The sequence below is a fragment of the Capra hircus genome, chromosome 9, assembly GCF_001704415.2.
Source record: "Capra hircus breed San Clemente chromosome 9, ASM170441v1, whole genome shotgun sequence".
Taxonomy (NCBI): domain Eukaryota; kingdom Metazoa; phylum Chordata; class Mammalia; order Artiodactyla; family Bovidae; genus Capra; species Capra hircus.
Genome location: NC_030816.1, coordinates 48,142,690 through 48,166,263, shown reverse-complemented (window position 1 = coordinate 48,166,263; position 23,574 = coordinate 48,142,690). Strand labels below are relative to the sequence as shown.

General features: G+C 47.2%; 1 protein-coding gene across 1 annotated transcript in view; it reads right to left on the bottom strand.

Annotated features, from left to right (window-relative positions):
- The window catches only part of GABRR2 (gamma-aminobutyric acid type A receptor rho2 subunit), a 41,757-nt gene extending 18,183 nt beyond the window's left edge, over nt 1-23,574 (bottom strand). The window contains exons 1-2 of the mRNA XM_005684688.3: nt 23,320-23,574; nt 14,467-14,573 (exon numbers count right to left, since the gene is read on the bottom strand). Of these exons, the coding sequence (XP_005684745.2) occupies nt 14,467-14,573; nt 23,320-23,504 (292 nt within the window). The 5' untranslated portion in view covers nt 23,505-23,574. The remainder of the gene's footprint in view (nt 1-14,466; nt 14,574-23,319) is intronic.

Below are 23,574 nucleotides of genomic sequence, written 5' to 3'. Positions count from 1 at the left end.
TGATTTGTGTACTTTTCTGTATACATGTTGTAGGTCAATGAAAAATTCTGATCAAAAAAATCAAGAACTCTTATTTATCAAAGACACCATGGAGAAAGTAAAAATAAGCTACTGAGTGGAAGATATTCACAGTACATGTGACTGGCAAAGGGCTCATATATAGAATATAAAAATAACTCCTAAGAGTTCATTAAGAAAAAATCATATAATCCGGTACAAAAAGGCGCAAGAGATTTGAATAGGCATTTAACAAAAGAACAACCAATAGATATGAGAAAGTACACAGTTGCGTTAATATTTCCCTTAGAACCACAATGAAATAATGATACTGTCACCCAACAGATCAGGCTCATATGAAAGAGCAACTACACTAACTGTTGATAAGGATATAGAGCAACAGGAGGAACCTCCTACATTGCCAGTGGTGGGTGCAAATCGGTACAATCACCTTAGAAGACATTATCCAGCAAAATGGAAGCTATGTAAACCTCATGACCTATCTACAGAATAGGAAAAATACATTGTGGTATATTCTTAGAATGGAATGTTACATTTACATTCAACAACATGGATGAATACACTTTATGAAAATTTCATCAATGCAGATTGCATGGCTTGACTTTCTCCTCCATGGCCCTTCCCGTTCCTTGAGAGCTTCTTAGAAAGTCTGAGTTAATTTGAAGACTGAGTTAAGTTGAAACTGTTTCTCATGTTGGTAAATATAATCAAGCATTTTGGTTTGAAAACAGACCTGACTTTTTTCATGGTGAGCACTGCCCCTGTACAGCAGTGCCATATGGCAGGCATTAACCATCCACCTGGGGTGGGGGAGTGGAGGCTGGACTAGATCAAGGCTCTCCCTTCCACAAACCAGCATCAGCATCACCAGGCACTTAGCGATGCAATTCTTGGGTCCCACCCTGAGTCTCCTGCCCCAGAGACACCACAAGTCCTGGAATGATGCTGATCCATAGTCACGTTTGAGGACACTGGACAACTGACCTTTAATGAAACTCCAGGAGTGAGGTTTTATAGTGTCCCATGTCCTGGTTACCATTTTCCTCTTGTTTTCAACTCTTCCACTGTGCTATCTCCACGAGCTGTCTCCACTTCCTGCTCAACCATGCCTTCCTTCCCCCATTGCACTTGCTGAGCTGAGGAGTCTTTTTTCCTAAGCCTTGCTTGGCTCCCTGACCTCTCTCCCATGATCACTCTCCTTAGTAGAAACCCCCTTCCTTTTCCATCTCTCTGACACAGCTCTTGCCTGGCCCCTTCTCTTCTCTGCAGACACTCAGTCCCTCCCACAGCCAACTCGCCTCTTAAAGCTGATGACTCTTGGTACTTTCCTGGCATCCAGTGGTTAAGAATCCATCTCCCAATGCATAGGATAAAGGTTCCATCCCTGGTCAGGGAACTAAGATCCCATATGCCACAGTGCAACTAGACCCATAACCTCTGGAGCGCAAGCACTACAACCAGAGAGCCTACGTGCCACAGTAATGACCCAGTGTAGCCAAGATTAAAAAAATAAAAACTGATGACTCTTTGTCCATCCTGGTTCCGATCTCTGCCCAAACTCTGACACTTTTGTTGTTAAAGTCTGGAAGGAGTTTCCACTGGATATCAAACCAAGTTCTTAAATTTAACACCCTTCAGGTGCATAGTGACTTTATCGGTCACCGTGCGCAGGTGAGGTCAGGGAGGAGAGGAGTGAGAATGCCCAGAGGGGATTGTAGAAAAAAGGCTTTTTGAGGAAGAGGCTAGGAAAAGAAGGTTAATTTTAGGGGAAGGATGAAACTGAGTCCCCCTGCTGAATTTATGATTACCCTCTCTATCCAAAACTTTGTTCCCTTTCTTGTCCCGCCCTCGTTCCCTTCAGTACAGAAGAATGGCAAAGAGAAGTAAAAACTGAAGCTGAACAGGATCTTCTTGGGTATAATAGCCCCACTATGTGCCCAGTTTCTATTTTTGTAGAAAAAGACTTTATTCTCCGAGGGCTTCTTAGAGTTCTAAAGAGCAGACTCAAGAAGTTACCAATTAGGGAAATGAAAGAACTCAGAAACGAAGGAAAAGAAGTCAAGCAAGAAAAGTAATGATAGTTTAAACAATAGTTCATCAATAAAGCAGAGCCCTGGGACTTCCCTGGTGGTCCAGCGGTTAGGCCCCAGCGCTTTAATTGCTAGGACCTGGGTCCGACCCCTGGTCAGGAAACTGGGTGTCCTTGAGCTGTGCAGCACAGCCAAAATAAAGATAAATATCTTTATTTATACCTTTATTTATATATTTAAATATCTGTGTGGATCACAACAAACTGTGGAAAATTCTTAAAGAGATGGGAATACCAGACCACCTTACCTGCATACTGAGAAATCTATATGCAGGTCAAGAAGCAACACTTAGAACCAGACATGGAACAACAGACTGGTTCCAAATCAGGAAAGGAGTACATCAAGGCTGTATATTGTCACCCTGCTTGTTTAACTTATATGCAGAATACATCATGCAAAATGCTGGGCTGGATGAAGCACAAGCTGGAATCAAGACTGCTGGGAGAAACATCAATATTAATATGAGATATGCAGATGATATCACCCTTATGGCAGAAAGCGAAGAACTAAAGAGCCTCTTGAGAAAGTGAAAGAGGAGAGTGAAAAAGTTGGCTTAAAAGTCAACATTCAGAAAACTAAGATCATGGCATCTGGTCCCATCACTTCATGGCAAATAGATGGGGAAACAGTGGAAACAGTGGCAGACTTTCTCTTTTTGGGCTCCAAAATCACTGCAGATTGTGACTGCAACCATGAAATTAAAAGACGCTTGATGTTTTTGAACTGTAGTGTTGGAGAAGTGTCTTGAGAGTCCCTTGGACTGCAAGGAGATCCAACCAGTCTATCCTAAAGGAAATCAGTCCTGACTGTTCATTGGAAGGAGTGATGATGAAGCTGAAACTACAATACTTTGGTCACCTGATGCGAAGAACTGACTCATGTGAAAAGACTCTGATGCTGTCAAAGATTGCGGGCAGGAAGAAAAGGGGATGACAGAGGATGAGATGGTTGTGTGGCATCACCGACTCAGTGGACTTGAGTTTGAGCAAGCTCCGAGAGTTGGTGATGGACAGGGAGACCTGGCGTTCTGCAGTCCATGGATCACAAAGAGTCGGACACAACTGAGCAATTGAACTGAACTGATCTTTTAAAAAAAGAGAGTCCTAGTTCCTCTTCACAGGATATATATAATTATCTGACCCATATGTTTGAGTTGTTCTACAGAAACTAAGGCCTCCACCCAAGTGGAGGATGATGACTACATGCAGACTGGTTGGAACCAGAAGGCTGACTTTAAGATTTCCAAAGTATTTTCATGTTACCTCACTAACTACCAAACAGAAGAAAGTTCCACAAGCTGCAACCCTTACTCCAAATGGCTGCCTTTAAACACCCTTCCAAAGCAAGTGGGGAAGGCAGGTCTTTGGAGCACAAGCTGCCTTTCACAACTACCAGCATCAGTAAACTGAGTGGACTCAAGTTCAGTTTGGTAACAGGAGCAGGGTGTGGGTGTAAGCCAGGGTTTGTGCTCCAGAAGGTGAGGGCCAAGGACACTGCCGAGGAGTCAGAGGGGTCTCCTCTGAGGGAAGAAGGATGCTGGAGCCTCAGAAGGCCGACTTCCTGCCCAGCTTTGGCTCTCCAACCTGCTCACCATGACAGTGAAGCGTAGACCACACCCCCTGTGGGGAAGTGGCCGGGGAGGTCCAAGAAGCGTTCAGGGGAAGAGGCCACAGCTCCAAAAAGAGGCAGACCCTTGCTCTGAGCTGGCTCCATGGGCCTCAACTCGACCAGCTGAGTGACATTTGGGGGCCTTGGTGGCCAGAGTCCTGTGGCTTGGAAATCCAGGACTTGAACCCCTCCTAGGAAGAAGGCCACAGAGTAAAGCATTCAAGAGGGTCTCCACTCACAGTCTGGGTGCCCCACACAGAGGGCTCCTTAAATAGGGGTGGAGCGAAAGTATACCAGATGAAGATCATGTGTCTGAACTACCCTGGAAAGTCCCTAGGAAGGCATCACATTGGAGACACTCCACCTGGAGATGTAACTAGGAAGTAACCTTGCGAAGTGACAGCAGCTGGGATATTATGATATACTAAGAAATATTTATTTGGTTTTCAGCCCCAGTTCCTGGCACAGAGCTCCTGAAACTCTTGCAGCTTCCTAAGTGATAGGGGTAAAAGGAGTATTCTTTTGTTGTTCATAACAAACCACACCTGAGTTTCAGCTAGAGCGGTGACTCTCGGTTAGCTCTCAGTTTCAGGATGGGGGCTGGTTATTAAGGAAACAACCAGGTGATTAGATGGTTGGAACTTTCAGCCCAACCCCCCAACTTCAGGGGAAGGGAGGGCCTGGAGCTTGAGTTAACCCACAGTGGGCAATAAGAACATCAATCATGTCTACACACAATGGAACCTCCATAAAACCCCTAAACAGTCAGGTTCAGTGAGATTCCTGGTGAACACTTCAGGGAAGATGGTGCACCCCAACTGCACGGGACAGAGGCTCCTGAGCTCAGGACCCTTCCAGTTCTCACCCTATGCCCTGCCTCATCCTCTGTCCCTCTGTATCTTTTATAACGATCTTTATAATAAACTGGAGACAGTAAATAATGTGTTCCTTGACTCTACAGGCGATTCTGGCAAATTAGCAGGGGGTTGTGGGAACTCCAGTTTTGCAGCCACGTCGGAGAGAAGTATAGATAACTGGGGACCCAGTTCTTCTGATTGATGTCTGAAGTGGGTCTGATGATTGATGTCTGTGGGACGGAGCCCTTAACCTGTGGAGTCTGTGCTAACCCTTGTTGTTGTCATTGTTGTTTAGTCATTCAGTTGTATCCGACTCTTTTGCAACCCCATGGACTGCAGCCCACCAGGCTCCACCGTCCATGAAATTTCCCAAGCAAGAATACTGGATGGGTTGCCATGCCCTTCTCCAGGGGATCTTCCCAAGCCAGGAAGTGAACTTGCTTTTCCTGCAAGTCTCCTGCATGGCAGGGAGCTTCTTTACCTCTTGAGCCACCAGGGAAGCCCTACGTAGTGTTAGAACCAAATTAAATTGTAGGACATGCAACTGGTATCCACAGACAATAGAAGAATTGTTTGGAGCAGAAAACCCACACATTAGACTGAGAAGTTCCGTGAGTGGGACAGATCATAGTAGCAGTAATAGTAGCAGTATGAGCACTTGTCCTGGGAAAGGCCCTAACGGATTGTTTGCTGTGTGCCAGGAGGCTGGGCCGCACGCTCCCCGGGGCAGGAGCCATGTCTCTATTGCATGTCAGCATCCAGCGCCTGGTGCATGGCCCACGCCACACTGTCCCCATGTCCCCATGCACACGCTGTCTGCTGCACCAGCCCTTGCTGAGTGCTTCCTGTAGGACACCTGGGTTTCAACCTCACAACAACCTGTTGAGGCAGTTACTGGAATTACCTCCATCCTATAGGCAAGAAGCTGAGGACTAGAGATGAAAGTCTGGGAATGGAAGTCCCAGCCAGTGGAGGCACAACCAGAAAGAAATTGTACCAGAACCCCCTCTTTAATGAATGCATCTCGCTGACTGGAGCATTCTCAATCAATAAAAACAGTTAATGTTTCTTGAGCACTTTTTATGTGTCATGCACTTTGCTGAAAACTCCACACATAATCTTCACTGAGGTTGCTCTAAGGATTCAAAAATTTGCCTTAGCCACACAGCTATTAAGAGGCAGAGCTGGGGTCTGGACTAAGCAAGGCAGGGTGGCCCCAGTATAATGGTTTTACAAGATGTCTGTAAATCCTTCAACACTCCTCCTAACAAAAGTCTAATTCCTCTCCCCTTTGAATCTGATTGGACCTCTGTGGTCAATTCAGACTAGAATGCACCAGAACTAACAACATTGTGAAACTTCCAGTTTCTGCTGGTTTCTCTTAGGCTGTCAGGTGGCCAAATTAGAGGCCAGAGGGAGAGGGAATGATAAGAATGATGCCTTGATGCCCAAGGAGTTCCAGCTGTCCCAAGCCTCTCTCTCTCTAAAGTCGCTCAGTTGTGCCCGACTCTTTGCGACCCCATGGACAGTAGCCTGCACCAAGCTCCTCTGTCCATGAGATTTTCAAGGCAAGAGTACTGGAGTGGGTTGCCATTTCCTTCTCCGGGGAATCTTCCCAACCCAGGGATCGAACCCAGGTCTCTCACATTGTAGACAGACGCCTTACCATCTGAGCCACCAGGGAAGTCCTGTCCCAGGCCTAGCTTTGACATCTTTCCACCCTGGGCACCAGACATGAGAAGGAAGACACTTTTGAGATGACCCTGCAGAGGAGCAAAACTTGCCAGCTCACAATGTCTCTTTGGCATGTGCATTATTTTGAGCTGAAAACAATCGAAGCCGGAAAGACTCAGGAAGAAATTTTGACTTTCCACTTAACCACCTTGGCTTTCCTGGTGGCTCAGATGGTAAAGAATCCACCTGTAATGGAGGAGACTCAGATTTGATCCCTGGGTCGGGAAGATCCCCTGGAGAAGGGACTGGTTACCCACTTCAGCATCCTTGCCTGGAGAATCCCATGGACAGAGGAGCCTGGCAGGTTACAGTCCGTGGGGTTGCAAAGAGCTGGACATGACTGAGTGACTAACACACACACATACACACAAACTGCCTTATATAATTTACACAGAGGGCCTGTTCCCACAATAGAGTTTACTAAACTTGTTTGACTTTCTCTGGTGAATCAATCTCATGTCAACTTAATTCTTAGACCAGCCAGAAGAACCTAGAAGGGTAGAAGAGACTTTCCTCCTGGACAGTGCCACCCGCTGCCACCATCTGACTGCATTCCCTTGAGAACTGACCCGCTGAACACAACCTGATTTGTGAGCAGAATAGCCTATGACCTAAAGGTCACAGCCAGGGTAGCTGGTTACATAGGAGTGAATAGCTAGACAGCTGAATTCTACAGCCCATGTTCTTAACCACAATGCTGTGAAAAAATTAATTAATCAATAAGTGAGTGAAAGAATGAGTCTGTGTGATGATCTCAAAGAAGAAAAAGGTCTTATTGAAACAGGAGGGAAGAGGGCAGGGCACAGTCTTTAAAAGAATGACATAACTGTTGAAGACCCGACAAAAATTGGTTAGAACCAACTAGGTCCAACATGGCAGAAGATTTGACTTCTAGTGGGCCTTGAGCTGCACCATATACTCACTGTAATACATTAGCTAAATGACACTCCCACCAGCGCTATGATGGTTCCAAGGCTGACCATAAAAGGCCAAAAAGTGGGTGGTGGCCCAATTCCTGGAAATTTCCACACCCTCTCCAAAACAGTTGGAATAATCCTGTCCTCCCACTCATTAGCCTATGAAATTACCCTGCCCAAAAAATCTACTCACCCCATATTTTGGGGACTGTCGCCTTCTGAGATGGCCTATGCTCTGTGAACTGTGTTCCTGCCATTACCACTGTCTCCTTTTGAGATGGATCATATTCTGCATGTGTCTCTAAACAAATCCACTTCTTACCCGTCACTTTGTCTCTCACTGAATTCTTTCTGCAACAAGATATTGAGGACCTGAGATTCAGTTAGCCTTGAGAACAGGGGTGTGATTTCAATTTAAAGACAGTGGGTTCAGGTCCCAATCTGAGTTGGGCAGTTTCAATACCGTTCCAAATAGCCAAGAGATGTTTCATGTTAGAGGAAAGGCATCCACCTGGGGCTCTGGGCAGGGATGGGCCATCGGATGAAGCAGGATCCACCGTGGAGTGATGCTCGTAGCAGACTCTGCAGGGATGTGAGGAACAGAGAGCCTTCTAAGACAGAAGAGGTGAGAGGTGAGGTAGTTCGTGAGGTAGCTCACTTCCACCAGGGGAGGTGAGCCGGGGAGGCAGTTGGCCAGACCCTGGAAGTTCTTGGGACTCAGAGGGGAGAGGCAAGGGCTGTACTTCATCCTGTAGAAGGTGGCACTCCCTGAAGTTTCCAAGGGAGCAGCGCCAGGAACGGGATGTTTCCAGGAGGTGAATTTGGTGACAAGGGGTAGTGTGAGGGCCATGGTGTGGGTGTCAGCAGGACGTCCAGCCTTCTTATCATTATCATCCACTAAAGAGAAAATTTAATTGATTTCAGTTTATGAATTCATTTACACTTAAATGCCAAAGAATAAGATTTTTTCAGGGAGGTGGAGCTTTGGAGGGCCACACCATTGTAACGTCTAAGATTTTTCCACTCTGCAACAAGGGGCTGAGAAACGTGGTGTGAGGGGGTAGGGTGGGGAGGGATGGGCAGATCTGAAAGACACTGTAATAATGCATGATTCAACTTGATTTGATGATCAGGAGGGGGAAAAAGGGCAGGAGGGAGGGGAACAAAATCAGCAAGGGCCCCAGAGCCCACTGCCTGAATAGCCGGAGAAAGAGCTACAGAACATTGGCAGGTTCACTAAATGAAGGCCAGAAGCATGAGATTTGCAATTATCTCAAGGAAGCGTGGGAACCAATGTCTGCTGCATTCAGCCCTTTGTTGTTTGGGTATAGCACAGGAAAGAGTTCTCCTGTGCTCTAGAAATGATATGGAGGAAGCGGGTTGTACTACAGGCCCAGCCACTGCCCCGACCTGCCCCTGATCACAGGCTGGGCCCCCTGACCCCTTCTTTCCAGACTCACTCAATCTCAGCCTGCCCAGACACGGCCCCTCCAGATCAAGACTCCACCCTACTCCGTGTGGGCAGCTGACGACTAAGGGCAGCATCCACATGTACAAAACCACCCCCCAGGCAGGAGCATTATCAGAGATCCAGATGCCACATGCTTGAATACCTAAAGGTTACAAGTCAAGCTAAGAAACTGCTAAATGCTATATATCCTGTCCTACTGCTTTGACCAATACACCTTCATGTCAACCCAGAAGGCCAACCCCAACCTTGGACCCAGGCTTCTGGAAGGTCTGGCTGGCCCAAGATGGGGCAGGGAGAATGGCCCAGCTCTGAACGGCTCTATTTCCACCCACAGCAGCACCTGGCACGTGCCTATGGACACCCAGGTGCACCGCCTACACACACACACACACACACACACACACACACACACACACACACTGCTTGCATTCCACTGCCATGCTCCTGTAATCCATGAGCACCCTTCACCTTGGCCCCCTCTTCCTTTCTCCACCCACTAGGCTCAGCCCCCGTGCATCTTTCCTCATTGTGAGCATTGCCTCTTGAATGAAGGCATCTGATTCTCTGGACAGAACTGACCACTTAACTCCCCCTCCATCAGCAGAGATGCCCTCCATTGCTTCTGTAATACGTGACTGCACTGAGTCATTTCTGTTTCACCTGTAGATAGCCTCTTGGGATGTCACTTCTTGGGATGACATTCTTGCATGCCAGGAGTGCCAAGCGAAGAGACTGAACCCATGTCATGTTCAACAAGGGTGGCTCCTTGGCCTTCCTCCTCCCGAACTCCTGGAGGCAGCCCTCCCCTGGTGCCCACAACCAGCCCTGTTGCGCCCACCCTACGGCTCCTCTGCCCTTCCAGCAGTTCTCTGTAATTTCACGACTTGATGTGAAGACTTCATTAACACTGGTCTCCCTGACCAGAGCGTTAACACTCCAAGGACTGTGGCTGCACTGCTTACTGCTGGGCCCCCAAGTGCCACCGACCCTGCTTCATACAAATCAGCTCCAAAAAACACCGTATTTGTCTTAAGAATGAAAAAGAAAGTATTTTGGTTGGAGGACCTAACCCACTTTGTGGCTACTTGCCCACCATCCTGACAAACTCCTTGGGTTTAGTTCAAAAGAATTAACTCAGGGATGAAACCTGCGTCTCTTTAGTCTCCTGCATTGGGAGGCAGACTCGTTACCACTAGCGCCACCTGGGAAGGCCCCCACTTCTACAGTTTGAATTAAAAACCAGCACCATGTGGGACTTCTCTGCTGGTCCAGTGCTTAAGACCACACATCCACTGCAAGGCGTGTGTGTTTAATCCCTGATCAGAGAACTGAGTTTTCACATGCCGCTTGGCAAAAAAATTTTTTTTAAAGAATCAGCATTGTGCTGGTGAACAGGTGAAATGATGTAGTTGCTGTGTGAGAATGTGTGATGTGTGAGAAGCTGCTGATGTGAAAAAAGTATGAGAGTCCCTCCAAAAATTAAACATAGAACTACCATGGGTTTCAGCAATTCCACTTCTGGGTATATTAACCCCTAAATTGAAAACAGGGTCTTGAACAGATGTTGTACACACATGTTCAGGGAAGCTTTCTTCCTAATACCCAAAAGGAAGGAGTAATCCAAATGTCCGATGACAGATACATGGGTAAACAAGATGTGATATATTCATACGATGGACTATTGTTCGGCCTTAAAAAAGAAAGGAATCCTGTCACACATTACAACATGGATGAGCCTTGAAGACAACACTGAGTGAATCAGCCAGTCACAAAAAGACAAGCACTGTATAATTCTACTTACACGAGGTGCCTAGAGCAGTCAGATTCAGAGGCTGAAAGTAGAATGGTGGTCCTCAGGGACAGGGGGGAGCAGGGAGTAGACAGTTATTGTTTAATGGAGCTTCGGTTTGGGAAGATGAAAAGGCTCTAGACATGGATGCTGGTGATAGCTGGACAACAACGTGAATGTGCTTTGGCCCCTGAGCTATATGCTTCAGATGGTTGAGATGGTAAGTTATATGTTCTGTGTGTTTTACACTCGATTTTTTTTTAATTAAAATGTAATTTAAAAAAAAAAGCATATCACTTTTTCTGCGGGTTCTCCTAACCAGGACACACTACCGAACCAGGCAGCTGGGAGCTTAGACAAGATATTTTTGTTTCAACTGATCCCTGGGATTATTAGGAAGCTGCTAGATTTTTAATCTTTTCTTTTTCTAGACTGAAAAGGTCATCCAAGGGGTATCTAGTCTTAGGCAAATTCCTCTCTATCAGGTATTTTTAAATATCAGTTCACAAGGAAGCCCCTATTTGAGACACAAGCTAGAAAGAGAAGGCAGGGATGGAAATACCTACCCCATAATTGTTGAAGGGTACCCTGTGGGTGTGGCCTGCTGAGTAAGTGGGGCTAAGTGCTAAGTGGGGCGGGGGGTGTTAGGCTAGACCTGCATTAGGGCAATTTGGGCCCAGGCTTTGCTTTGGACTGGGGGCCTGGCACAGGGCTGCTCCCAAAGAAGGCAGGCTTAGTATTACTTGCACAGAGTCACCTATGTGCTGTCTGTCAGCCTCCTTCCTCAGAGTAACACCCACCAGCAGCCACACTCCTGCCCAGGAGTGAGGGGCTGGGTGGAGTCCCTCAGAAGCACCGGCAGAGACAGCTTCTGGGCTCTAAACCATCCACAGAGGCTCCAGGGACCGTGGATTGTGACAATCATTGGAACCCTGGGCAGTGGGAAGCCCTCTCCTGTGGTGGCCCCACCCAGCCTGCTTGGTCAGGACCCCTCCAGCTGCAAAGCTATTTCTGAGTTCATGTATGTGTGCCTCACCGTGAGTTCCCCTAGTCCTACTTCATCCAAGTACCATCTAGACATCTGGGATAGCCCTGCAGGGAAGAAAAGGAGGCCCAAGGACCAGCTGCCCTGGCGGAGAGGGTTGGGAGCAAGGAGGAGCAGATCCCACCCTTTGTCTTGGTGACTGAGATGGTGACAGCTGATGTGTAAGGATCTTATTGCACCTGCTGGAGGTGACACCTCTTTCTCCAGCAGCTTTCTGTGAAACCAGGGCCTTTCCCAGCCTCAGAGGCTTACTTGGGCAGGGGCAGGGGTCTGTCCTGATCTTTCATACTCTGGGGGAGTCCAGCTGATGGGCCCAGCACTTGCAGGGACCAGAATACAGGAAGCCAAGTTTGCTCCCCCAACGTGGCTTGAGGAAGGAGCACCCTGACTGGGGCTGCAGCCTGTTGGATGATCCTCCTCAGAGCTGAGTTTTCTGAGAATGTGGCAGGATTTCACTCGCTGGTCCTGAGAGCTAGCTCCTGGCTTTCTCCCAGGGGAGAAGGGTGGTTTTATGAGGCTTTCACTTTTGCATCTGACATCACAGAAGAAACCCAAGTTTTGCCCCTAGTTGTTCTGTGCTCATCACTTAACCCTCTGGAGCCCAGGCTCTTCTGCAAACTGAAGGTCCTGACCAGGTGATGGCTCAGGCTCCTGCCAGCAACGACAGCCTCCATGAGAAATTTACAAGGCGTGATTCAGAAGGTCACTCACCCCCAGACACACGCAGCTGCCCCACAGAACTGTGTTCTGCCGAAAGGCTACACTGTGACTTTTGAGGACCCTGGACTCTTGCCTTCATGGACCCTTCCACCAGATAAAACATTTTAAAAAGTATTGGTATAAAGATGACTATATTAGTATTATATATTAACATTTTATTCTACCTAAAATTTTATTTTTTCCTTCTGATTTTAAAATAAAATCTTTGTAGAGGCCCCTAGGAGTATTGTTTGTGAGCTCTAAACCCTATACCTACTCTGCTTAATTGCCTAGCACTGGAGGACACATAGGTCAAAGGTGGCAAGAAAGAGACCCACTCAGGAGGGTGGGTCAGCAGCTGTGTGACGTGGGCCAGTCACCTCACCTCTCCATACCTCACGTTCCTCATCTGGGCATAACAATATCTACTTCATAATTATGGTCTACTTCATGGAGTTGTGAGGACTGAAGTAAGATGATATCTGTAACTGCCCTGATTAGAATGGTGCCTGGCACAGAAGTCACCAAGAATTGTTCGTTGGCATTAATGCTATTGTTTGGCAACCTTGTCCCAGTCACCTGCTGACCCTCTGCATCTTAGCTCATCCTCCAGAACAGCGGTCCCCAGCCACCTTGGCACCAGATACTGGTTTCATGGAAGATAATTTTTCCACGGACAGGGGAGGTTTCTGGATGATTCAAGTACATTACATTTATTGTGCACTTCATTTCTATTATTATGCCATCAGCTCCACCTCAGATCATCAGGCATTAGATCCTAGAGGTTGGGGACCCCTGCTCTAGAAGAAAAACAAAGAGGAGCTTTCTGCTTATAGGATATCATCTCGCTTGGACCTCCTGGAGCACATCCAGCTAATTTTAGAGCTGCTTACTCAGGAAAATGTTACTAAAGTTCATGAAATTCTCTGGTGGCATTACCCAGAGAAAGCCATCGAGGGCAGCTGAATGCCTGGCTGAGCAGCTTTCTGTCCCAGCAGGAAGAAGAGGCAGGGACTGTCATCGGTTGCCTGCTTTCTCCTCCTGCTTGGCAGGTGTCAGAGCTCAGGGAACTGAGTGAGAGGCTTTGAAAATGCAAAGGCCCCTGGGATAGATTAACATCCTAATCCCCTCAGAGTCACACAAGAGGGAGGCCTGACAGCTGGCTTTTTCTAAGGGGCTGTGAACCTGTAGGTGCCGGAGGCTTTACATACATCATCTCGTTTAATCCTGACAGCCCCCACAGATGGAGGGATTACTCCCCCCACTTCACAAACCACAAGCAGAGGGTTGGTGGCTTGCTCACAAGTCACTCCTGCTCCTTCCTGCTGGTCCAGGAGGACGCTGGCACCTGAGAGAAGTTCAAGAGCGAGCTAAAGGGGAGTAGAGACAAGCCTGCTAGGGTCTCTCTGGCCAGGGTGCGTCAGCTGCCATGCTCTGGGCCTCAGTTTCCCCACCTGCACAAGGGGTGCCTGGGCCTGTGTCTCATGCATCCTGTGAGTCCCATCCTTCCCCTTGCCTTGTCAGTGCAGATGGCTCGCCCCTGCCTAGGCTCCTCTCTCCCTGTGGCATTTTTCTCCAGGTCCTGAGAAGGGCAGCCACCATCCATGCCACCCCTGCTGTACCCCCAAGAGCAGGGAAACTCTTCTGGGGTCAAGTCTGCAAGGGGCCTTTGCAAGGGGTTAAATTGTTTTTTGGGTTTTCTTTTTTTAAGATCTCTCTTTTTTTTTTTGGCCACATTGTGCAGCATATGGGATCTTAGCTTCCCAACCAGGGACTGAGCCCACTCCCTCTGCCCTGGGAGTGTGGAGTCTTAACCACTGGACCACCAGGGAAGTTCTTGCAAGGGGTTAAATGGTTGCTGCATGGGCAAGCAGGTGGCCCCCCTCAGAAACCCAAATTCCCAGCCAGGCAAGGGGCGGCAGAGAACAGAGTCATTTTCTGTGCAAAACTTCCCACCTGCTCGTATTCTTTTAAGAAAGGCAAGTTGGCAGCAGCAGGGCTAGGCCTTTAAGAATGTAAACAGCTTCATCGTCCCCAGAGCCTCTTCTCAACACTTACTTCCTTCCATCGCTTTGCTCCAGGGGATAATTACTGAGTTGGGCTTTGATGACCATGACTGGGAAACTCAAGGCCCCCCGCGGAGGAGGGCTGTGCCTGAGGGAACCTGATGGAACAGCAGCAGGAGGCTGTCCTGGGATCAGGCCCCAAAGGGCTGAAGGTAGGGGGCACACATCTTACCTCCAAAGGCAGGCCTCATGGTGAAATCATGGTCATCCACTCTGAGAAGCGGCTGAGGTTTTCCATGTCGGATTTTGGTCATATCGGGGTTCTTCTTATACAGGTGACTGCAAAGACAGGCAAGAAACGTTTTCCATCCTCCCACCAAGGCATTGTGTAAAATGATTTGGGGAGATTACTTTCTGCAGGACCTACCTGTTAAGACACTTTTCCCCCATCTTACTGTCTCTTTCTCCCCTGAAGGGAGGTTGAGAGATAAACGATCCTTGCTCCCCTATCCCTGCTTGCCCCCAGCACCCCAGGCCCTCACCAACAGGCTGACCTGAGGACCTGGCCCTTCCAGAGGCTTCTAAAACAGATCCCCCCCAGACAGGACCGCATTCTACCTTGGCAAGCTCCTAATTGTCTCTCCAAAAGTCATGATTAGATGACCAATGCTTCGGTTGAACAGTTTATGGTGGGTTTTTTTTTCTTTTGAAATATTTCTTTAGGAATTTCCCTGGTGGTCCAGTGGTTAAGAATCTGCCTACTAATGCAGGAACATATCCTGATCCGGGAAGATCCCACATGCTGCAGAGCAACTAAGCCCATGTGCCACAACTAAGAAAGCCCATGTCCCAGAGGCAGTGCTCAACAACAAGAGAAGCCACCGCAACGAGGCTCAAGGGAGAGATCTACCTGCTTGCTGCAATTAGAGAGAGCATGCTTGCAGCGGCCAAGACCCAGTGCAGCCAAGAATTAATTAAAGATATTAATTAACTTACAAAAATTTCTTCAATGTTGTTATAATATTGGTTTTGTGATAAGTAAAATTCTGAGACAAATAAAGTTTTAACAGGCAGTTTGATCCTAGCCAGACCTGATATTCCTCATGTCTGTCCAGTTGGCAGCTGTCTACAAAAGCAGAGAGAGCCTCAACCCTCGGGAGAACAGACCGTTCACAGCCAGCGGGCGTGGAGGCCACAGCGGGGCACAGAACTGCTCAAACCATCCAGCCAGGTGGTGAGGGAGGGGGGTTGGAGCCCAGGATGGCAGACCCCGCTTCGCTGTCCTTCCTTTAACCCAGAGGACAAAGGAGTGATTCTCTCCTCACTCACACTCATTCTTTCCATATCTTTTTTCCCACCACAACTACACATAATCCTAAAGCAATCAAGTTCCAAATATTCCAAAGCAATATTCTACTTACAGGACGATCACTAAACAGGAAACATAATAAGAGAGGGAGAATAAAATGGAGAGGAAGGAAGGAATGCAAGCAAGCAGGTTATTGGAACATTTGGGTCTGATGGAATGTGAGTTTTAATTCTTTTTGGGGGGGGGGCCATACTGTGATGCTTACAGGATCTCAAAGTTCCCCAATAGGGATGGAAAGTGGGCCCCAGCAGTGAAAACCCAGAATCCTCACCACTAGGCCACCAGGAAACTCCCTGAGATTTAATTCTTGATGGAAGGAAATAACCTTATAAGAAATCAGTGTTACTATAGTACTATCTGTAATGTGTTAGATATTGAGAGGTTTTAGAAATCAAGGGAGAGACTTTGTTTTTGAATGTCTATTATTCATTTATAAACACCCCTGTTTACTCTCTGTGTTCTTATCACACTTCATCGACTTTTTAGAGAAACAAGCATATTTCCTGTTTAAATTCTGTAAGAGGAGAGTGACATATTCCCTGTCTCAGGATCCTGTTCTTTGAGACATCTTCCTAAGAAATCCTTAAATTTCATTCTCTCAGCTCGGCCCAGATGGTATTATTTGATGGGAGGTCACGGAAATGGCAACCCACTCCAGTATTCTTGTCTAGAATATCCCATGGACAGAAGAGCCTGGTGGGCTGCAGTCGATGGGGTCGCCAAGAGTCAGACACAATTGAAGCGACTTAGCATGCAGCATGCCTAAAAGAATTTGCACAGAGGGTCTGTTCCTGGAATAGAGCTGTCACCAGAGATGTCTGCAAAGAATAGAGGGTAGGGGTGGTGGAGAAACTCTGCAGGGCCTGGAGATCAGCATCCACCATGTCCCACTGTCTGCACGGCCTGGCACACCATTGCTTTACCAAACATTTCTTTTTCCATCTTCATATGAATTACCTTCCTCCTGACTGAAGTCCTAAACCACTACCTCCAAATCCTCCTTTGTCTTTAGCTAAAGATGGTATTTAATGTGAGGGTTTGGCCATTTGGGAGAATTACTCATTTTTCCTGTGTCTCTCCCATGGATACAGATTATTGAACCTTTGTTTGATCTTCTCCTGTTAAGTTCTCTCATGTCAATTTTGTTCCTATACCAACCAGAAGAACCTAGCAGGGTAGAGGAAAATGTCTTTGTCTGGACAATATGGACAGCCATCCTGCTCTCTTGTTGCATGATTCTTTGATTCCTGGACTAAAATTTATTTTCTCAGCACATTCCTATGGAGCATTTACTCTGTCCAAAGACTCCTCACTCAAGTCATGGGAGGACAGACGTTCATTCCCCTCACAGAGCTGATAAATAGACGGTAAACAAATGGAGAGAGAAAGAATGTGACTTCAGAAAGTAAGTGCCATAAAGATACAATAAGGCAGAGTAAGGAAGAAAAGAGAGATGGGTTGGGGTAGAGGGTGGTCAAGGAAGCCTTGTGAGCCCTGGAGAGGAGAGCTGTGAGAGGGGCTGAAGAAGTGCATCCTGAGAGAGGGACCAGCAAGCGCAAATGTCCTGAGGTGAGTCTCGTGTGTGGAACAGTAAGACGACCAGTGGATCTGAGGAGGAGGAAGGCAGTAAGAAAGGAGGTGGGAGACAAGGCCAGGGGCTAGGTCTGAGGCCCTCAGACGTATGACACTGAGAGGGGAAGCCCACGGGAATTCTGAGCAGGGGAGTCACAAGGTCTGGATTAATACCTGAGAAGATCACTCAGGTAGAAGAGATGGTGGAAGGGCAGAGAAGCAGCAGGAAACCATCAGAAGGCTTTTGCTGAGAGAACATGCTGCCTGGGTTAGGGCAGGGAGTGGTGAGGGTGGAGAGAACTGATCAGATTTCAGGGAGGCAGAAAGACTTTGCTGATGGCTTGGGGATGGGGATGGGGGAAACAGAGAGGCAAGGATGGCCCAGGTTTATGACGAGCACCTGGGTGAATGGTGGAAACATTCGCGAAGATGATAAAAACTGGGGGAGTGGCATGTTTGTGGAGATGATGGTGCATCAAATTCTTAGGAGCCATCTTGATTTCCAAACGCCTGCGAGACACCAGGTAGAAAGTGCAAATAGGGTGGAGGCAACTCAGAAAGCAGGAGCAGTAGCAGTGTTTTCACTTCCTTTGGCCTTGTAGGTTCTGGAGGTCCCTGGGGGCTCAGCAGAGGTGCCTGACCCTCCTTCTCCTGGAGCCCTTTGAATTCTGCCCTCCAACACCCTGGCCCAACTTCCTCCCCTTCTCCCCTTCTCACTGCTAATTCTCATCAGCATTCAAACTGAATTCTAGTCTCTCTCACCTTGAACCAAAACAAAGAAGAAGATCTGTCCAGACTCCACAACCTCCTAACGCAAAATTCACTGGAAAGTGAAGGTGGTGCTGTGGTGGTAGTTATACTCTCACTTGAACGTTTCTTTGTTTAAAAAACCACCTCTCCCTCCTCCCAATAAGTAAATCACTTTCCCAGAGAGCTGCAGCCACGTCCTCAGTCCCAAGTGCTTCTTCCCCACTTGGGCCTGAGCCGAGGCCCTGCAGGAGCCCTTGCCAAAGGTCAGGGAGGGCCAGCCTCTGCTGGAAACCTCGTCTTCCAGGACAGAGCGCTTGGTCCTCCTCCCACCTCCACTGCAGTTTTTCTCCCTCCTCAGCCCCTTCTTTTCATGCCGGTTTCCTCAGGGCCCTGTCTCAGCCACCTTCTCTCCCTTTCAACACTCTCTCTGGCAATGGCTTTAACTGGCATTCACTTACTGATGATTCCAAGACCTATGTCCCTTGCCCTGGACCTTTGTATCCTACTAACTGGTTATTCCCAGCTGGGTATCCTATAGGCTTTTCAACTCAACATGTCCACAGTTTGAGAACTTCTAAGTGCAAGGTAACCCAGCTGAAGGATGGGTGGACCATTGTATGAAACTGGAGAAAGGGTAGGGGGGGTGAGGATGAAATGGACAGACTGAGGTTGCAGAGCTCAGCCAGGGAGAGCCTTGAAGATGCTGTGAAGAATTTTATCTCTAACCAAAGGCTGAGGGAAAACATGGAAGGGTGCTGGAGGAAGAAGTCTTGATCAGATTTGCTTTTGGACAAGGCAGCTGCAGCTGCAAGCTCTGAGGAGAGGCCAGTGGTCTCTTCCTGCCCTTTAGCTGGAAGGTGGGACTTCAGTCAGTTCCCTAGAAGCTTGTGTGGTCACAGAGAGGTCATTTCAAGGACCTGCCGCCCTCTTGGGTCTCTTCCCTAAGAAGCTGAGCGGGACCAGGCATGGTTCCCTGAGTGGCAGCCCCTGGGGAGCTGTTCAGAAGCCTCAGCAAAGACATCCCAGGATGGTGGGAGGCAGAGCTCAGCCTGAGGGCTTAGCCCATCACGGACATTAAATTGTGAGGGCAGCGGGCTCGGTGCCTTCCCTGCCTTGCAGGGAGCAAATCCCTCCGGGTCAGCACAGTTTCTCTGTTTGTTGGGGAGGATTAGGGCAATGGAAGTCCTCACATGCCAACATGCTGGGGAGAGGGAGATTGACATCCCAGTGCCATTCAGAGGACCTGGAATTTTTCTTAAAGGTCCAGTCATTTGATAACTCGGGCCGCTGATACCCTGAGGCTTGGGCTGTTTGTGTGAGCAGGATGCCCTGCATCCATCCTTCACAATGGGTGCCCACCCGATTTCGAATGCCCGAGCCCTCCCATCTCAGACTCCAGGGGCAGTATGTTGCGCCCCAGCTGCGAAGCTGGGACTCTTCACAGAACCTCAAATCCAGTGAAAGGGGGAGAGCAGAAAAATGTGTTCACTGCACCTTGAGAAGCAGGGCGAGTGCCATCGTTTTGAGGGTTATTTGCTGCAATACTAACAGCAATCATAACGACCACACCCCCTTGAGTCACCCCTCCTTTCACAGGCCCCAAGCTGCGGTCACCCCATCATTCTATTTGGAGAAATGAGGTTCAGAAAGATCAGGAAACATGGCCACACAGCCAGCAAGCAGCAGAAGCAGGTCCCCAACCTGGTTTTCCCTGACTTCCCAACCCCACAGACCTCTGGGGAGAGGGAGGGTCACTGGGGAGAGAGAGAGAAGGGTTCCTGGGTCCAGCCTTGGAGCCATGATGCAGAGAGAAGGGTGGTCAAGTGCAGGCAGAAGCAAGGGGGCAGCAAGTGGGGAGGAAAGATGAAAGGGGCCCCGCGCTTTGGGACCAGGAGAGGTCAGATAGTGTGATCAGGACAGAGCTCAAACTCCCAGGTCTTGTTGTATTTTCAGATCTCAAGAGAGAAGGGCCTCTCTTGGCAGGGAAGCAGTCATGTGGTCGGGGGGCCACCTGAGGCAGCAGGATGGGAAGAAGTTGGAATAAAGCTGGGAGGCTAAGAGGCCAGAAGAACAGAACAAAACAGAGAGCCAAGAGCAAACAGGCTCACTTGGCAGTGAGTCAGTAAAAAGGGACACAAAGGGTCAGAAAACTGGAAGAGGTTTTGAAAAAGCTGCTGCTGGACAGAATAATTGTTTTGTGAGGGTATGTTGGCTGGAGTGACACAGGGAAGGCTGACAGGTTAGAAGAGGTCCCTGTGTGGCTGTATATGTGAGTGTGACCATATGTGTTACATGTGAATGTATGACTGTATGTGAGACCAAGTGTGTGGTATGTGGTGTGGGGTATATGTGTGTGTGTCTGTGTGTCTGTGTGAACAGGACACCTAAGAGAAGGAGCTATTCCACAGAGATGAAATGCTCCAAGACTATAAGGAGAAAGGGTCAGGTCATTTCATTCCTATTTATCAGTATAGCTTAACTCTTGTGTCAATAATGAGAGTACTTTTTCGTCTAATATTTGGCTGAAATTTTTCACACACAGACATAGCTCTGTGATTGTCTGAGTGTGCACACACCCTGGTGGATTGTGGAAAGGCCTGGAATCATGTTTCCTGATATGACTTTTCTCTATTGTTTCTTCTGGTTTCTGCTCAATAATTATTTTATATTCTTTGAATGATGTATGTTCATCTTTTCACCCACAGGACCACCTTATGGGATAGATTTCAAGTTCTCATTCCTAAGGGTCAGATTTAATTCATCAATAAACAGTATGAAGTTTCCTCAAAAAATTAAAACTACAACTACCATATGATCCAGCAGTTCCACTCTGGGTGGAAGAAACCAAAAACACTAATTTGAAAAGATACATGCACCCCAATGTTCATAGAAGCATTGTTTACAATGGCCAAGATGTGGAAGCAACCTCAGTGTCCATTACAAATGAATTAAGAAGACGTGGTATATATTACAATGGAACAGTACTCAGTCATAAAAAGAAGAATGAAATTTTGCCATTTGCAACAACATGAGTGGCAAAAGGGCAGAGAGAAGATGGAATAAAGGAGGATATTATGCTAAGTGAAATATTAATAAGAGAAAGACAAATACTGTATGATATCACTTATATGCAAAATCTAAAAAATAAAACAAACTAGTGAATATAACAAAAAAATAGACTCAGATTTAGAGAACAAATTAGTGATTAGGAGTGGGGAGAGGGAAGGGGAAGGGGTGAGAGAGGGGTAGGGGCATAAGAGGTACAAACTACTATGTATAAAGTAAATAAGCTACAAGGATATATTGTACAGCACAGAGAATATAGCCAATATTTTATAATATCTATAAATGGAGTATAAGCTATACAATTTTTGAATCAGTATGCTCTATACCTAAAACTAATATAATACTGAAAATCAACTATACTACAGTTTAAAAAAATTTTTTTTAATAAATTCAGTCTGTCCACAAGCTCAAGCAGGTGTCTGGGAATGAGACTGTGGGTCTTCTGGGGAGGGACAGAGATGCTGTAATTGCCCAGGTTGCAGAGTGGAATCCCTGAGGGTCCCAGAGGGGCTCATGCTGAACCCAGCACCACTGGAGAGAATAGACAGGTTCAGATGAAACTTTCCTTCCAACCTGAGTAAGTCAGGGTCCTAGGATCTGGTCCCGACAAGCCACTAACAACTGCATGAGTTACTCAGGCTGACGTCTTGGCCTCTGTAAAATGAGGCAGTGTTTCCCCATGCGTTCTCTGTGAAATATGAAACCCACAAGATAGTCCAAAAAAAGTGTGTTTTTTTTTTATAACCTCTGTGTAATTTATCCCCCTCTTCAAATACACAATGTCTATTTACATAGTAAAAGTACCTGTTTAAAATGGTCTAAACCAGGATTTCCCAAGCTTCTTTGACCCTGGAGCCTCTTTTTCATACAACACGTATTCACATTTACAGAATTAGAACTCAGGGGAACTGCTGGATCCAGTGACCTCTGAGGTTCCTGCCAGTTCAACAGCGTAGGATCCTGAGATTACGTGTAAACAGGATGAGCCCTCGAGAGTGCTGCTTCTTTGCCATCATCCTGGTCAGTTTGTATCTGGCTGCTTTCTGACTGAGTGGTATTAGACTCCACAGAGTCTTCTCGGCTCCCAGAGCAGCAGTCTCTAAAGTAGGGGCACACGTGGAGGGCTCAAGATAGTCCACTGGGTTGCAGGAAATAGAGACCATAACTCTTATTTACAATTAATTTTTTTCTAAAAACAAAGCTATCAAGCTTTAATTTAATACACATATTTATAATAGTACATGTATGCAATTTGTGCATACACACACACACACACACACACACACACACACACACACACTGGAGGTACAGTTTCAAAAAATTGTCACTGATAGTGGTACATGATTAGAAAGGGAAACTAGGGAGTGCCGTAGTAGTCCAGTGTTTAGGACTCTGTGATCTCACTGCCAAGGGCCCAGGTTCAACCCCTGGTTGGGAAACTAAGATCCTGAAAGCTGATGTGATGAAAAAAATTTTTTTAAAAAGGAGACCACTGGCTTAGAAAATGTACCTCAAGATATTAGCTTATATTCATAATCACTAGTTCACGCAGTGCCTAGTAGGATGGAAAACAGGTGTGTAACATCTCACACGTGGTGTGGATATCTTAGCTGCTTGATCTTTCCTTTGTGCTGAACAGACCTAGAGTATCGTGCTTTGTATATCAGTTCAAAACACACAGTAAGGAACTTGATTTGTGATAATGAGTGCACATTCTGGGCCTAACCAGTTTTTCTTGGAAATGTTTCCCTTACATCACAAAATTGCCTTCTCTGTTGTCCACACAGGTATTTCTGTTAAGCTAGCAAGTTTCAAACCCCTTTTCTAAGATTCAAAACAGTGAAATGATACTCGAAACCATTATAAAATTGTTACCAATCAAATAATTTAAAGAAAATAACTCCCAGTTACATGTTTTCTTCATAATTCAAACTAAATTCCTATATACTGTTCCCCTCAAAAAAAATTGTTGAGGTAATTGCTTAGCAAGCCATTTATGGTCCCTACAGGATGTAATCCCGAGAATCAAAGCAGCACAATCTGAGAAGTACAAAGATGCTTTACCCACTAAGTCTTCAGCTACCTGCCTTAAATCAGAATGCTTTGGAGGAACACAAACATCCAAAGGAAAGGCCCAGCCTGGTCACTCACTACTGGTGGCAACGATAGTGTATTTGTGCCCAGTGAGAGGCTGTGCTCATCTCCCTCCAACTGGAAAAGAGATTCCAGTAGGACGGACGATCTAACCCCCAGCCCTCCCAGAAGCTGTCCCACAGAGTGCAGCTGCCACCTCCAGCCACCTTCCCCCCATCCTGCCCACGGCTTTACCTTGGCTTGGTTTCCAGCGGCCCTGTCCCTCTCCTCCTCTTGGGCTTTCTGCTCTCCACGAGAACCATCAAGCAAAACAAGAACAAAATGAGTCTTGGAAAATAAGGCATGCTGTGAATGTCTGTGATGCTGCAAGCTGCCTTCCAGGGACCTGCAGCAGGGCAGATACCCCCAGGCCTAACCATTGAGTCGGTCGGCTGCCTTGAGCCGGCGCTGCGAGGAGGGCATGGCTGGCCTGGCTGAGCTTCCCAACCT